At 64.1% G+C, this 15,544-nt stretch overlaps 1 protein-coding gene across 5 annotated transcripts in view; it reads left to right on the top strand.

Moving 5' to 3' along the window:
• Positions 1-15,360, top strand: part of PSD (pleckstrin and Sec7 domain containing) — a 37,016-nt gene extending 21,656 nt beyond the window's left edge. For all 5 annotated transcript variants that reach the window (XM_083844970.1, XM_083844968.1, XM_083844969.1 and 2 more), the window contains 8 exons: positions 168-257; positions 9,733-9,776; positions 10,779-10,957; positions 11,662-11,732; positions 12,020-12,177; positions 12,440-12,584; positions 13,042-13,185; positions 13,526-15,360. In XM_083844970.1, coding sequence (XP_083701096.1) covers positions 168-257; positions 9,733-9,776; positions 10,779-10,957; positions 11,662-11,732; positions 12,020-12,177; positions 12,440-12,584; positions 13,042-13,185; positions 13,526-13,765 — 1,071 coding nt within the window. In that variant the 3' untranslated portion in view covers positions 13,766-15,360. The remainder of the gene's footprint in view (positions 1-167; positions 258-9,732; positions 9,777-10,778; positions 10,958-11,661; positions 11,733-12,019; positions 12,178-12,439; positions 12,585-13,041; positions 13,186-13,525) is intronic.
• The last annotated feature ends 184 nt before the right edge of the window (positions 15,361-15,544 follow it).

Genomic DNA, 15,544 nt, shown 5'->3' with positions numbered 1-15,544 from the left:
GAGTCTAAGCACAACAGGCAGCTTTCCACACCTCCCTGAGGCCTGTCCGGTCCCTCGCTCTGCAGCAGACCGGGGTCTGTTCCTGGGCTGTGGGAGCCTTCTCCAGCCAGCTCCAGCCCCCCAGCCCAGAGGTAAACCCCACGTTTCTCTTCCCCTGGCTCCCCCAGAACATCGGGAAGAGAATGTCCTGCTCCGACTTCATTGGCAACTTGGAGGGGCTCAACGGAGGCACTGACTTCCCCAAGGAGCTGCTCAAGGTAAATTTGGTTGCTCTCTCTAGCCAACTAAGCCACGAGAACAAGGGCAAGAGCTTCGGGTAGGATCATACAGATGGCCCCATGGGATGCAATGAATGTCTCCTTCCTCATGCTTGTGTCAGGCTGTCGGGGTAGGCAGGATCAGTGGTGTTCCCTTGGCCCACAGCTTTCCTCCTGCGTTGCTGAGGTCAGGGAGCGGAGCCATCTACCCCACTGCTGGTGACGTGGGCAAGGCGCAGCAGTGGCGAGGGTGGGCCGGTGGCTGAAACCCTGGAGCTGGGAGTACCCTGCACTTGTGTGGCTGGGGCAGCCCTGTCACCTCCCTGCGGGACCCGGTTCCCATTTACAGGGACAGGTCTGGCCAAAGCTACAGGAGCTGTGAGGTGCCTCTGGATGGGCGAGGGAAGGGGTGGCACTGGCCTCCATGGTCCTGGAGCACCCTGGGGTGCTGGTCGGAGGTGGGGAGGGGGCAGTGCGTTGGGGGGTGACCGTGCCCGGCCACAGATGGGGTCTGGGGATAACAGCCTGTGCTGGCTCCTTCCTGGGTGAGTGAGGCAGGGAAGGAGGCTGGCCTCCTCCTCCCAGGAGCGCTGGGAGTCTCCACCTCGAGCCAGCTCCTCTGGCCACCCCAGTCCATGCCGGCACTGCGGGTCATCAGGATGTGGCTGTGGGGGCACGGCCACGCAGCGGCACCTTGTGCCCCCACACCGATGGTTTCTCATCCCTCGTGGCCATTTCTCGAGCCTCCCGGCCAAGGCAGGAGCGGCGCAGCTCAGCTGCTGCGTGCGTAAGGGAGGAGTCGCCTGCTGGCTGCAGCGCGGCTCCGCTGCCGGCGGGGACGGCCTGACCTTGAGGCTGATGCGTGAGCCGGGGAAATGGCTTCGGCACCGGCTCCGGGGTGTGAGTGAGGGCTCACCGGGGGCCCGGTGCTCGCTGAGGCTGAGCTGGCGGCTCCGTCATGGGCCCTGGGAATAGCGCTGGGCCCCGTGGGACCCGCAGGGCAGAAACCTTCAGTGTCTGTGAAGCGCTGCAGCCGGAAAACACTCGGGATGTGGGAAATGGGTTCCCACAGGGTGCCGGAGCCACTCCTGTGGGAGGTGGCTTACAAAAAAAGGCAACGTGGGGTGAAAAGCTGAGCTCTGTTTTCAGCCTTTGTGGGTCTATTCCTGGCTGTGCCGCTCGCCCCATCATTAAGGGGTTACCAGCAGCTCTCAATAGGGCTGTCCTCCCTCCCAGCCCACGCTTCTCCACTAAAAGGAGTCACTCAGAAAAAATTCTTCCCTAATTTTAAACCCAGCTCCAGAAAAGACTTTAAGCACCCAAAATGGAATAGAAATGTCCAAAATCAGGACCTTGAGCATCTGTCCCCCTGTGCTGTGTTGTCCAGGAGCATCCAAACTCTGCGGGCCCCTCAGCACGCCGCTCCTGAAGCCCCCGGCACCCCGCAGCGGGGTACCTGCAGTGCGGGTGCTGCAGCACCTGTGCTAAACTTCCACCCAGAAAGTACTCAAGCACGCGCCATCGCATTATCTTGTCAGGTCTCAACCAGTGTGAGACAGGGCAGCGAGCAGCCGCTGCAGTCTACAGGCTTTGTGTTGGCAGGGCCAAGCTTTGTGCCTGGCAGAACCAGCGCTGCTGGGGCCGGGGGCTGCAGCGCTGCGCCAGCTGAGGCGGGAGCACGTCCCCGCGCAGCTCTGCCTGCAACCCTGCAGTGGGGGGGCTGAGCTGCTAAAAATGGCCTGTTCCCTCTGCAGCTGCGGTGCTTCCCACAGCCGCTTTTCAGACGCCTCTGTATCAGCACCGTGCTGGGGAGTGGGAGCAAAAGGCACCGCCGAGGCGCTGCGCAAGGGGCAGGCTGCAGCTCCTCCATCGCTCCCTGGCACTGATCCCCTTGGGGAGCTCCTGTCCATGCAAGGGAGAGCAGAGCTTCGGGAAAGTGCTGGGGAGGGGGCTGGCAAGTAGAGGTGTGTGAAGGGGCAGGGGGGCAGCGGGGCAGTGCCACTCCTGGGTAGCCTTTGCCAGGCTTATCTGGAGGAGACGCCCTCTCCCTTCTGCCAACTGCATGCTTTCGGCTCCTTGGAGCTTTGGTCCTGTTGAAGGCTTGGGCAGCAGAGAAATGGGGAAAGCCTCCCTCCTCCCTGCAGTAGCCTGTGCTGGCCCCGTTGACCTATATAGGATGTTGCCTCCTTGGCAGACCTGGATCCCCTGCCTGGGGACTGAAGCTCCTGTGCAAGCGTGCCACACAGCTGGCTAGCTAATTTTAGCTCTGCAGGAGCGCACGCGTTTCCTAAGGGCAGCAGGGGAGGGGAAGGGCTGGCAGGCTTCAGAGGAGCTTCCCAAAGCTCAGAGGTGGCTCGTGGGCAGCTCCAGCAGTGCCGAAGAAAGGTCCCAGAGGCTTCCCAAGCCTGCCTGGGGGAATCGCACAGGTTGCTAACCCACAGACTTCAGAGCCAGGGAGCTTGAGGTGACCCCCACCCACAGCTGGGGGACTGGAAAGCAGACAGATGGGGACATCAGGACAGGACCTAGGTGGCTGCAGGGGACACAAGGCCACCATTCCCCATGACTCTGGGGACAGCATCTGGAAGGGAGACCCATGGGGCCCTCCCCTCATCTCTGACTGCAGGAAGCCCCAAGACAAACAGCACGATGCCTGAGAGCGGGTGGCAGCTTGAGTCAGACAAGAACTTTATCTGCTACGATGTAATGCACGTAAACACTCACAGTTTTCAGCAGAAGAAACCAAAACACTTGAAAGCTTGTGCTTTTACAGCTGAGCACCACGTCCCCCTCACTGGCAGTGCCTCGCTGTGCCCCTGCTGCCGGAGCTAAGGCAGTGATGCTGTACCTGCAGGCAAATCCTGCTGCTGGAAACCGTCTCCCCTTGCTCCGAAGCATCCCTGAAGAGCTGTGCTCTGCAGGCAGGGCTGCCCAGCGCGCGGGCTTGGGTGTCCTCATCTCCAGGGTAGGTAGGGGACCGTGCTGGGGATGTAAGAGCCCGTGTAATAGGGGCCCCTGTGCCCAAGGATGCCCGCATCTGCAGGTTTGGCCTTCACTCCTGTGGCCAAACAAATACAAGTGCCTGATCGGCGAGGAAGGATGCAAACAGGACATACTAGAGCTGGTGATACCGTGGTTAGCTCAGCCCTGAGACTGTGCTGTTCTCTTGTAAGTGTGATTTTAGCCCAGGCCCCCTGGGGTTTTCTCCACTGTTGTTGGTTGTATGTTGCATTCAGATATGGATTCGACCTTTACCTGACCGATCACTTTGCAGATCACTTAGATCTTCCACATCTTCTTCATTCTTTAGCTTAACCTTGTGCTTTGCCGGTGGGGCTTCACCCACACAACACGGACAAACCAGACCCCATCCCTCCCCCGTGCTGCTTAGCAAATGCAGGAGCAAGCAAAATTTGTGCTACTTTCCAGCTTGGGAGCCTGGAGCATTTCACAGCTGTTAATGAATTAAATCTCAGTGCAGGCAGGTCCCCTGGGGGAGGAAGGTAGGATGGGCCCCCACTTCCCAGCTTGGAGGCACAGCAATCAGACGCTCAGCGCGCTGGGTGAGCGATGAGCAGATGTGGGAAGCAAGCCCCGGCTCCCACCTCTGAGCTCAAATCACGGGAGCGTTTGCTCAGTTTGCTCCCCCAGGGGATTTTTTTGCCTGCGTTCTTCAGACTTTACCCTTCTTGGGGTAAATTCGCTGCCATGCCCTTGGTGTCCCCCTGGCCCCGGGGTGGCCTGCTCCCCCTCCCCCAGCACACCTGACCCATGGAGGCACCAGGTCTGCTCCCTCACACGTTTTGCAGGGCAGTCACCACGCCAAGCAATTACGGCACAGTGGAAAATTTCCCCTTCTCCGCCGGCCACATCTACTCAGTCAAGCCTAACCAGATTACGCATCGATCCTCATCGCTGCTCCAGGAGCGCCCAGCCCTGCGGCTCCTCACAGCAGCGGCTGCCTGGAGCAGCTCCGTCCTGCCCTGAGCCCACCATGCAGCTCCAGACGGATTTTCCTGGGCTGGCCCTGGAGGAACGGGCAGGGGGCTAAGCGCAGGACGGCCATTTGAGGATGGGAGGGAGCAGCAGGGGGGCGCTTGGTCTGCCCGTGGCAAGCCCGGCAGGCAGGCGCCTGCCCTGAAGCCCCTGAGGTGCCACCACCGCCCCGCTGCCAAGGGCGGGCAGGGGCCGGGCAGGCCGCCCGAGGCCGGCCACCAGCCTCCCGCCGGCGGGGCCGGGCCCCTCGGGGCCGCAGAGCCGCGGGCAGCCCGGGGCCGCCCCAGCGGAGCGGAGCGGAGCGGTCCCCGGGGGCCGCCTCCATTTTGGGGCGGGCAGCCCTGCGCCGCGTCCCGCCCCCCGGCGGAGCCCCGAGCCCGCTCGGCTCGGCTCGGCTCGGCCCGGCCGGGCCCCGCTGCCGCCGCCATTGGCTGCTGAGGCGGGGGGCGCCGCCTCCCTCGGGCAGCAGCCGCCGAGCCCTGCCCGGCCCGGCCCGGCTTCAACAGGCGGCGGCGGGGAGCGGGGAGCGGGAGCGGCGGGGCCGGGCCGGGCCGGGCCGGGCAGGGCAGGGCAGGGCAGGGCAGGGCAGGGCAGGGCAGGGCCGGGCCGGGCCGGGCCGCCCCCGCCGCCGCCGGCAGGATGATCGGCGTCAACAGCATCAACAGCAGCGCCGGGCGCATGCGGTCCCGCTCCATGTGCTCCGTGCGCTACGGGCGCAACTACCGCGGCGTGGAGACCTTCTGCTACGGCTGGCCGCAGCGCTCCCGCACCCTCAAGCCGGTGCTGTACACCGACCTGGTGGTCAGCCGCCTGCAGAGCCGCCGCAAGAAGAAGCCGGTAAGCGCCGGGGCGGGCGGGGGGCGCCGGGGGTGCGCAGCGGGCGGACGGAGGGGCGGAGGGGCGGACAGACGGCTCCCTGCCCCGGCTCCCCGCCCGCCCCGGGGGGTGGCGGCCCGGCGGAGCGGAGCGGAGCCTCTCGCCGTGTCCCCGGCGGCCGCGCTGCGATGTGCCCGGTCCCCGCAGCCCCCCGGGACCCCCCTGCGTCGGGGGCTGGCGGCGGGGCTCGCTCGGAAACCTCCCGGCGGGGAGAGCCGGGGCAGAGCCGTGCCGCTGGGACCTGCCCCCGGCCCGGCAGCAGCGGCAGGCTCTGCGGGCGGCCGGCCGGGGGACACGGGCACCCGGCTGGGGCAGCCGGGCTGGGGAGCGAGGAGCGGCTCTCAGGACAAAAAAAAGAAAAAAAGGGGGGGATTTTTACTGCCGGGAGCCTGCTCGCTGTCGGTTGGCATCGGTCTTGGAGGAGTTAACGCTGGTGCGCATCAGCTCTAGGTGGGGAGAAGCAAAAAGGCTGCTCTGGGCACGTCCTGCCCCAGTCCTGCCTGCGTCCAGCACAGCAGGGGCAAGAGTGAGTCCTCACCAGCCCCGTGCTGCAGCAGGGCTGGGGCGAGGCGGGCAGGGTGCCCCGCTGCTGGCCGGGCTGCCCCCTGGCCAGCAGCAGCCGTGGGGACATCGCGGCCGTGAGAAGCAGCGATGCTGTCATAGCGCAGTACGGTCTGGGGGCAGCATTAAGTTGTGACGCACTCGGATGGAAGGAAGCAAGCAGCTGGGAGGGAGATGCTCAGCCCTTGCTTCCCGCGCTGTGGGGCTGAGGGACGTGGGGAGCACGGGGGCTGCCAGCTGGGGTCATAGCTGGCTGGGCAAGGAGGGTTTTTGGAGCCTGGGGTGGCAGGATGGGTGGCTGCTCCCCCCCGCCTGCGGCGAGGCAGAAGGTGACGCACAAGACACTGTCCCCAAGTCACTCTCATCTGTCTTTGCTCTGAGCCCCCCTGCAGAGGAGGAGGTCTGGGGGCAGCGCTTTGTCCTCCTGAGACACCTGTGTGAGGGGAGCAGGGGGGCACGGGGTGACCGGGTGTTCTTGAGCATGGCTTGTGTGTGCTGCACAGGCGGCGGGGTGTCTGTGGAGGTGAATAAGGGTACAGCCGAGGGCTGTCCCCTCTGCCATACAGCCCTGGTCTGACCGTGCCGTTCGTGTTCTCACAGCTGAGGGGTCTGCTTGCCCGGGGGGCCTGCCAAAGCTTTGTGCCTGGGTGTAGAGAAAGATGTTTTGCTAAGGAAAAGTTGGGGAAAGCCAGCGATTGAGCTCTCATGTTGAAATGCTGCCAGCCACGGCGAGAGGGAGGATGTCTGCAGGGAGGGCACTTTGTAGCTGTGAAGTCTGTCGTGCAAAATGTCACAGAGCCGTGCCTTTTCACAGGGCTGGCAGCAGGAGGAGAAATCTTGACCTGCACAGGGCATCTCGCAGCTCTGACTGCCGAGCATTGCGCTGCACAGCAACAAGCACGCTGTGGCTGTCACTGTAATATGTCCGAAACAGTTACGATCCCTAACGGAAGCACCCCAGAAAGGGTTAACCCTCCGCTTGTTGCCAAAATTTCTGCCTTAACACTCCTCTGTTACGGACATGCTGGGCTGCAGCCCTCAGCGCAGTCCCGTCTGTGCCAGTGCTGTGTCCAGGGCTGCTTGCAGCCTTTCTCCCAAACCAGCACTGAACCTGCCCTCCTCTGGGCTCCCCCTGAGGCAGAGGGATGAAGGGAGAACAGAGGGGTGAAGGGAGATGTCGACCATGCAGCGTCTCCTTGCCCTGCCTGCAGGGTGCTGCTGAGGCTGGGCAAGAGCCTGTCCACCCCTCTGGAGACATCTGCTAGAGCAGGACTTGGGGACATCCTGTCAGCCCCCTGTCAGAGGGGGCACCGAATTAAAATGTCGATTCAGTTAGAAACCCCGCTGGGACAGTGTATCCCCAGGTCTCCTTGGTGTTGCGCATGTCTAGGGCAGGGCTGGCTGGCTTGCCGTGCGTGCTGCAGCAGTGAGCTCATAACCCTGTGATGGTGGGGGAAAAAAAAAGAAAAACACACAAAAAAGCCACCTATGTTTTGGGTCAGTCCTCTGCTGGCAGCACCCTGCTTTCTCTTGGGCAGTGCTTGCAAATTCAGAGATGCTGAGAGGTGCCATCCTTGTGCCCCTTCGGGAATAAACCCATGGAGGAGAGACAGCCTGGAGAGGGGGACCTGCAGAGCCGAGCTGTGAGTCTGTGGTCTCTGCCGACGCAGCCGACGTGAGCTAGGCTTCAGGAGCCTGCTGTGCCCCACCAGAAGTGGTCCTCGCACCACTGGTGTTGGGACAGGCAGCGGTTCTGCCACAGGAGCAGGAGAGCAGGAACGGGCTTTGTGGCTGCAGGGCATCTTCTCAGCTCGGAGCTGGGCTGAGTCCACCGGATTTGTTTCCAACAGGGCATGAAACCGGTGTCAGCTGGGGATGGCGGGTAGCCAGGCAGAGCCTTGGCAGGATCTAAGCGTAGATGCGAGGCTTTGCATCGCCCTCTCCATCCCCCCAGCCTCCCGCTTCTCTCCTCCTGCTCCCGGTGCAGGAGCCAGCCCCTGGCCCCGTGCCTGAGGTGAGGCTGCATGGCAGCTCCTGCCCGCAGCAGGCTCGTGCGATGCTCTGGGTGCTTGTACCGGGGTGTTGGAGCCGCCTGAAGCCACAAGTCAGTTCGTCCTTTGAAGCGTTCACAGACAGCCCCGGAGCCCAGGTTTTTTAGTGCTGCGCTCTGCCAGGCTGCTCTCCGGCACTGTGCAGGCGTCGTTTTCATTCAGAATTACGCCGCGAGCAGCTTCTGCCGGCAGCTCTCGGTGCTGTAGCAGAGCTCGGTTTTGGGGCCTCGCAGCCCCCCGGCACAGAGCGGGTTCTGCGGTCCCACCCTGCCTGCAGCACCCCAGCGTGGCTGCCTGACGTCCCCGTCCCTGGCAGGGCAGGGCCGACCTCCCCGTTCTGCCGGCAGCCGAGGCCTGGTGCCCGTCTGACTCCTCGCAGCGTTTTCTCAGGAGCTTTTCTGCAGCTCCTGGTTTCCAGTCTCAACTTCTCCGTGCCGTTTTTCCACACTTTTTGTTTCTCTTCTCAGCACCTCTCGGCTGCATCCCTGTCAGTGAGATCCCTTCCCTCCTGTTTCCTCCGGCAATTCCTTATCACCTCCGCTGTGCCTCAGGAGTCTGCTTCTCCCCCCTGCCCTTTCCTCACAGCAGTTTACGTTTTGCAGGACTTGGGTTCCTTTCCCCACAAAGAGGAGGAGGACCTCTTTGCAGCCTGCGCTCCTCTGGCCGAGCCACCAGCCAGTTCCTCCTTCCCACCTCCTGCTCTTCTGGTCCCAGGGTGGTGTAAATGGGGTGCGGGTATAACCTGCCAAGGTGGGAATGAGGCCATGCCCTCCCCGGGAGGCTCCTGTCTTCCCAGGAGACGGCTGACCCCTGTTTTTCATCTGCGGACAGGGGGGCTCCCTTTCCTCCTCTGAAAAACAAGCTGGTGTTGAGCCAGCGTTTCCTGGAGCAGGACGTACGAAACGAGCCTTGTCCCTCTTCCGTTCTGGCCACTGCATCTCTTGGGGGATGATGGATTTGTCCTCCCCAGACACTGCCTGGGCCTGCCTGCTGGCTGGGTTTCGCGAGTCCCTGCAAGCCTGCAGTTGTACTTTATCAGCCACCAGCAAGATCTCTCCCCGGCAGTCTCGGGCCAGGAGATGGATGTTGACAGCTGCCTGAACAGTCTGTGCGAAACTCGATTATTTTCCTCCGAGGATGAAGCCTTCCAGACCCGTCCTGCTCCTTGATCTGGAGTGCTGCGTGAGCGCTGCTGGAAAGCCTCCCCAGAGCCTCCCGTGCTGCAGAGCCGGGCTGAGTGCCTGTGGCTTGCGCCCAGCTCGGACCGGACAAACGCTTGGGAACGGGGCCCCAGGCTGTCCCTCTGCAGATGGACTTTGCCTTTTTCCGTGCTGAAACGCGGCGCCGGGCCCTGCCTTGCCGAACCCTGCGAGGGTTGGGGCCAGCGGGGAAGCTGAGGGTGTTTGGGAGGCACTGGAGAGCGGGGAGGGAGGACGGGCTGCAGCCGTCCTGAGGGGCAGCCCAGGAGCGGGCTGCGAGCTGTCGGCTGCAGGAGTGCTCTGGGGGCCCTGCTGCAGGCTGACGTCTCACGGAGCTGGGGACAGACGTGCAGCGTTGCAGTCCCAGCCCAAAGGCCGGCTCGCCTGTGGCCCACGTCTCCTGAAAGCTGTCCCTTTGGCCAGCCTGGTTCACCTTGGCGCGGGGAGAACCAGCTCTCCTGAGGGCTTGGAGCTGTCGGGTAAAACTCACGCAGCTCTGTGCCGCTGTCAGGCGGGAGGGGAGGCAGCCTGTGCCGTGACCCTGCACGGTGCCCCAGTCGTGCCTGGGGCTGCAGGTGCCCGGGAGAAGGTAGCTGTAAGCCCTGAAACGATGCCAGCCAGCTGGTGTGTACAGACGGGCCAGGCTGTCGGCAACGCTGATGCCAAGAAAGAAGGGCTGCACCTAAGACAGATTGGCCTGGGGTTGCCAAAACCTTCAGTGCTCCCTCTGCTCCGTGCAGCTCCCCTGAGTCAGGCCCCGCTGGCCGACTGACCCCGCTTTTCTCTCCGCAGGCGCTGTACGGCTCCATCAAGAACGAGAAGCTGCAGTGGGCCATGTGAGCATCCCACAGGGGACACCGGCTGGGCAGGCGTGGGGTCACCCTGCCGGCGGGGGGCTTCCTCGCCACCCCCCCAGAGCATCCCGCAGCCCAGGGGCCACATCGGCGGGGTGGTTGCTCCTGTGGGGCTGTAGGAGGGGAGCGGGAGCACGGGACGGGGATGGGGGTGCCCGGAGAGCAGCAGTGGGTGCTCAGCCCTCTGCTCCCAGCACGGCACCTCGATGGGGACCCCGCAGCTGGGGGAGGGCTGCCCGAGGCCGGCTCCCCGTGGCTGTGGCTGTGCCGGGTGTTGCCCTGCACCTCGGCAGCGGTGCCCGGGGTCGGAGCGGGCAGCCCGTGGCCGTGCCCGGCGCCCGCGCCCTCGCCCACAGCTGCCATCTCCAGCAGCAGGAGCGGCAGCGCCCGCGCTGCGGGGATTAATCAGCCCGGCGGTACCGCCAGCGCTGAGCCAATGCGCTCGGGCTGCTGCCATGGAGACGCCGGCAGATGCTGAGGGGTTTAATTAGCAGTGAGCGGGTACGAGGGAGGGGGGAGGCCGCAGCTCTGGGCTCCCACATCTCCGTGCCGGGGCGGGGGGAGCAGCAGCGATGCAGCCTGCCCGAAGGGCGAGGGGGCATCATCTGGAGGGAGGCTGTGAGCAGGGTCTGGTCCCCCAGCAAGGTGGGCTGCGGAGGTGCCGAGCCCCAGGGCACTGCTCCTCCCTGGCCTGGGGCTCATCAGGCTGGCCGGCATCAGTCCACCTGTCCGCAAAGGCTCCTCACTGCCGAGGGCGGGCAGGGACCCCCCCCCGAGCCAGCAGCAGCAGACACCCCCGTGCCTCATCCCAGCAGCACTGCGGATGCCAGCCTAGTGGGGGCACAGAGGCTTGGCCAGGCTACGGGATGCTCTCCAGTGGTGTGGAAAAACTGCTCAGCCTGGTCTGCTGCGAGTGGGAGGCTTGGTGTTTGCTGTCCCCAGCAAGGTAACAAACACCTTCCCCAACAAATCTGTACCTGGCAGAGATGAGGAGGAGCTGAGGAAGTCCCTTTCGGAGCTGGCTGACCCCAAACCCAAGTCCATCAAGCGCATCAGCAGCTGCAGTAACCCCTTCCTGGACTTCTCCCAGGACTCCAGCATCGCCACCTACAAGCACGGACTGTTAGTGCGCAAGATCCACGCTGATCCTGACTGCAAGAAAAGTAGGTGTCTGTGAGGGGGGCTTGGGGCACCAGGGAGCTCCAGAAATCCTGACAGTGGGAGCGGGGCAAGGGTCACCCCATGAAATCTCCAAGTAGCATCAAACCAGCCTCCAGCATCAGCCCCGGCACCACGTGGATCGGGCTGTGAGGGGTGTAACTCACCCCACAGGCTCGGGGGGCTGAAGGCTTCCCTCTTCCCACAGAGCTGGGAGGGCAGGGGGTGCGTTGGGCTCCCTGGAGGACAAAGCCCCACTGTGGGGTGCTGAGAGACAGGGAAGGGTGTCCTGTGGTGCTGCAGAAGGGTCATGCCTCAGGTTCTGCGCTGCCAGGCACGTTCCCCATTCCCACTGCAAAATCCTCCCTAAGCCCTGGCCTTCTAATGCCACCTTGATCCGATCAGGCGCTGCTGCCCTCCCGAGCCAGCATTACCTGGTGGGCAGCACCACGTTGCCCCCATCCCTGGCTGTGCAGGCAGCGAGGTGCCAGCCCTGGGGGGCGGCAGCAGCCCCCCCTGCCCCCCGGCAGCTCCATCTGCCAGCCACGTGCCCGGCACGGGCTCAGGTGCGTGGGGACGGTGCTGGCGTGCCGCCCGTCCCCGGGGTGGGCTGGCGTGCGGCATGGCAGGGCTCGCTGGAGGGAGGGGGAGCTGGCATCGCCCTGCCCAGCGCCGGGACTGAGGCCTGGGCTGCTCTCTTCTCCCGCAGCCCCCCGAGGGAAGCGCGGCTGGAAACCCTTCCACGCCATCCTGAAGGGGATGATCCTCTACCTGCAGAAGGTAGGGAGCGGCGGGACCGCCCGCGTTCGGGGCCACCTGGGGCTGGGGGCACTGGGGAGGCTGCTGACATGCTGCCCAGCTGCTGGGAAAGGGGGAAAGCCGCGGTGCTCCTGTCCCCAAGCCCAGGGGCCCGAGTGGCGCAGCTCATCCCATGGGTGCAGCACGAGCTGGAGGCAGAGCCCTGCAGCAGCCTGGTGGAGGCTGACCTCCAAGCCTCGCTACCTCGTAGCACCAGGTTGCGGTGGGCGCTGCCTCCGGCTGGCTCTGACGCGCCCCGTGACTTGCAGGAGGAGTATAAGCCGGGGAAGGCGCTGGCAGAAGAGGAGCTGAAGAATGCCATTAGCATCCACCACTCGCTCGCCACGCGGGCGTCTGACTACAGCAAGAGACCCAATGTCTTCTACCTCAGGACAGCCGACTGGAGGGTCTTCCTCTTCCAAGCACAGTGAGTGCCCCAGGACCCACGCAGGGCAGCAGGGGCTCAGCGGGGCGGGCTGTGCTGTGGAGGCCCCAGCAGCTGGCTCACCTGTGGTGCTGGTGGGACGGGGCTTAGGGCCGCGTCCTGGCCCTTTCTAGAAGGGAGAGTAGAGCCAGGGGCCAGCAGGGACCACCAGGCTCCTCTCTGGGGCAGGTCCCTCTGGCCTTGGTGCTCTGGGGCTGGCAGGGAGAGCGGAGCCAAGCTCGCCTGTGCTGGCCTTTGTCCCCAGGAACCCCGAGCAGATGCACTCGTGGATCACGCGCATCAACGTGGTGGCCGCCATGTTCTCCGCGCCCCCCTTCCCCGCCGCCATCGGCTCCCAGAAGAAGTTCAGCCGCCCGCTGCTGCCCAGCTCCTGCACCCGGCTGTCCCAGGTGGGCCGGGGCAGGGGGTGAGGGGGGCTCGTCCCTCGACGTGGGGACAAGAGGCAGGCGATGGCGTTAGGCTGTGGAGACGAGCATGGTCCACCTGCCTGCCCTGAGAGGGGCCCGTGGCACGGCCAGGACCTTGACAGGACACCGGGCAGGGGGATTAGCTGGCTCTCACTCGTGCCACTGCAGTTATTCATAGAGCAGAAAGGATTAAAAAAAAAACAGCCTAGTTTTAGAGGAGATTAAATTCTGCTCTAAGACTGCAGCCAGCCCACCATGAGGCAGGAGGAAATTTCCCCAAAGGGCCTGTGCTTTGGTCTGCCATGTTTGGAAAGCCAGGGGCAGCAGCTGAGACCCTGGCCGGACTTGGAAGGGGAAAATCACGCCAGCCCTGGCCCCAGCTGCCTGCAGCCAAGAGGTGAGGGGAACGGGGTGCTGATGTGGTGTCACCTGTCCCCAGGACGAGCAGGTAAAGAGCCATGAGACCAAGTTCAAGGCGATGTCAGCGGAGCTGCTGGAGCACCGCTCCTCACTGCCAGAGAAGAAGGTGAAGGGCAAGGAGTACGAGGAGCTGAAGCAGAAGGAGGAGTACCTGGAGTTTGAGGTGAGCTGGGAGAACCCACAGCCCCTGTGCCACCACCGCAGGCTCTGGGCCCCCACCAACTGCTGGGGACTCTCCTGCCTGCGTAGCTGAACTGTATTGGCTTCTCCTGGTACTGCTGCCATGCTCTGCCCCCCTCAGCTCCCCACCGTGGGTAAGGGGCTCCCAGGGCGGGGGGCTGGACGGGGCATGCCACAGGGCTTTCAGCTCGCTGTGGGCCCCTGGTGGGAAGCACCAGGGAAGAGAGAGCGTTAAACCTCCGGGATGGGGTGGAGGGGCCATGAGCAGGATGCTGGCTGGAAGGGTACTGCCCTGCTACCCCCACTGCTCTCTTTGTCCCCAGAAATCCCGCTACGGCACCTACGCCATGCTGCTGCGGGCCAAGCTGAAGGCCGGCTCTGAGGACCTGGCGGCGTTCGAGTCCACGCTCTTCGATGCAGCAGGCGGCGAGGATGACGGCCTGAAAAAATCCCGCTCCAGCCCCTCGCTCAACGCTGAGCCCTCCAGCACGGGCACCAAGGTGAAGCGCAACGTCTCGGAGCGCGCCAGCCGCCAGCCCCCCGGCCACCCCCAGAAATCGTAAGCCAGGGGCATCAGCCGCCCACGCTGCAGCTCCCATCCTGCCCCCTGGCACTGGGGTGGGCGCCACGTGCCCGCTGGGACCCTCCATGAGTCCATCCTCTTGGGGCACGCGTTGGGGTGGGGACAGCCTTCCCCAGCCGCCAGCACCAGCCCGGTGGCCCCTTGGCTGGTGACCGGTGCAGGACAGGACCGGCCCCAGGCGCTGCCGGTGGGAGCTGCCCCTTCAGACTCATTCCTGCCCCTCCTTGTTCTGCGCTTGGCTGCAGACTCCCCTCCAGCCCCCCTGCCTCACGGAGGGGACGGGACTGAACCCTGCCGACTGGGCTACATTCCTTGGTGTGAGAACCGAACGCAGCACAGCCAGCAGCTGCTTTCCTCCAGCGCCGTTGTGCCGTGTGGGAAAGATGGGACTGGGCAGAGAGGAGCCATCCAAGCGCCCCGCGTGCCGGCCCTGGCCCTGGCCCTAGCCCCATCCCCGAGGGCTGGTGGCTGGGGTGGGGGGGGGACAGGGCTCCGTTCCTGCTGCCCCAGCTGCTCCCACGCCTCCTGCTTTCTTACAACTTTTGAACGGTTTTTGTGATACAGTTTTGCACTTTTTAGTACCAGATCGAGCTGACCAACAGGGAGTTTTTTGGGGGCTAATTTTGATGCTTTTTTGGGAACTGTTTAAAAAAAAACAACAAAAAAAAAACCAAACCCAGCCATTTCCTGTAGACACTGCGCTCTTGGCAGGGGGAGAGAGGTTTTTACATGGCCTTGGGGGGGGGACACAGAGCCTCCCTGGGCAGCGAGCCCAGCGTCGCGCCTGTGTGTGCTACTGCGAGCCATGCAGCCTGTGCCAGGCCAGCTTGTCCTCACCCGTCCTGCACCAGCAGCCTTCCTGGAGAGAGCCAGCCCCGCAGGCACTGCCACCGAGCACCGCTCGCTGTGTGCTTGGCAAACACGGGCACAGCCCCCCCAGTCTGACCGTGCCCCTTGGCTGTGCTTGGGTGTGAGGGGGTGCATTGGGCAGCAGCGTGCACGTGATGGTGGCAACAGGGACGGGGGCTTTCCTTCCAGTGCCACTGCTCCAAAGCATCGCGGGGGCCTTGGAGGATGCAGAACTGAGTGCTGGTCCGACGTGCGGGTGGAGCTGTGAGGTCCTGAGCTAGAGGAGGAGGAGCGGTGGCTGGAGCCCATCCTTCAGCCGCAGGGTCTGTCCTTCCCCCGGCGGGCGGCAGGCTCGCCGGCAGGGTGAGCGAGGCTGGCGGGCGCTGGTCAGCAGCGGGTGCTGGTGCTCATGCGTGGCTGCAGGAGCGCTGAGGGTGCAAGCAGAGGGGTCCAGCGCCGGGGCCAGCAGAAGGGCTGAGGGTAGGGGCTGCAAACACACGCTGTTCCTGGCCGCACGGGACCCGGCTGTTTTCAGCACTGACTTTGTGAATGTGTCAAACTTTTTATTCTGCTCTTTTGAGTCTATTGCAAAAAAAAAAAAAAGAAAAGGAAAAAAAAAAAAAAAGAAGAAAAATCCACCCCTGCCCCAGGCGGCTCGGGGAGGGGGAGAAAAACCTTTGTACAGCTTCTTCTGTCGGTTACTGAAGTAAAACTTGCTCTTCAGTTCTTGCGTGTGCTGTGGTTTTTTCCCCCAGGCTCGCCCAGAGGTGACGCTGGGGATAGCTGAGGCACATGGGGCTGCTGAAGGGCCCGCAGCCAGGCTGCCCTCCCCAGGGCCACAGGCAGGGATCGGTGCTGGGGGTGAGCGCCCTGCCTCGCCGCCTTGCGGCAGAGACACAGCTGGCTGAGG

Source organism: Anser anser (assembly GCF_964211835.1).
Source record: "Anser anser genome assembly, chromosome: 7".
Taxonomy (NCBI): Eukaryota; Metazoa; Chordata; class Aves; order Anseriformes; family Anatidae; genus Anser; species Anser anser.
This window is presented reverse-complemented; position numbering and strand designations above follow the sequence as displayed.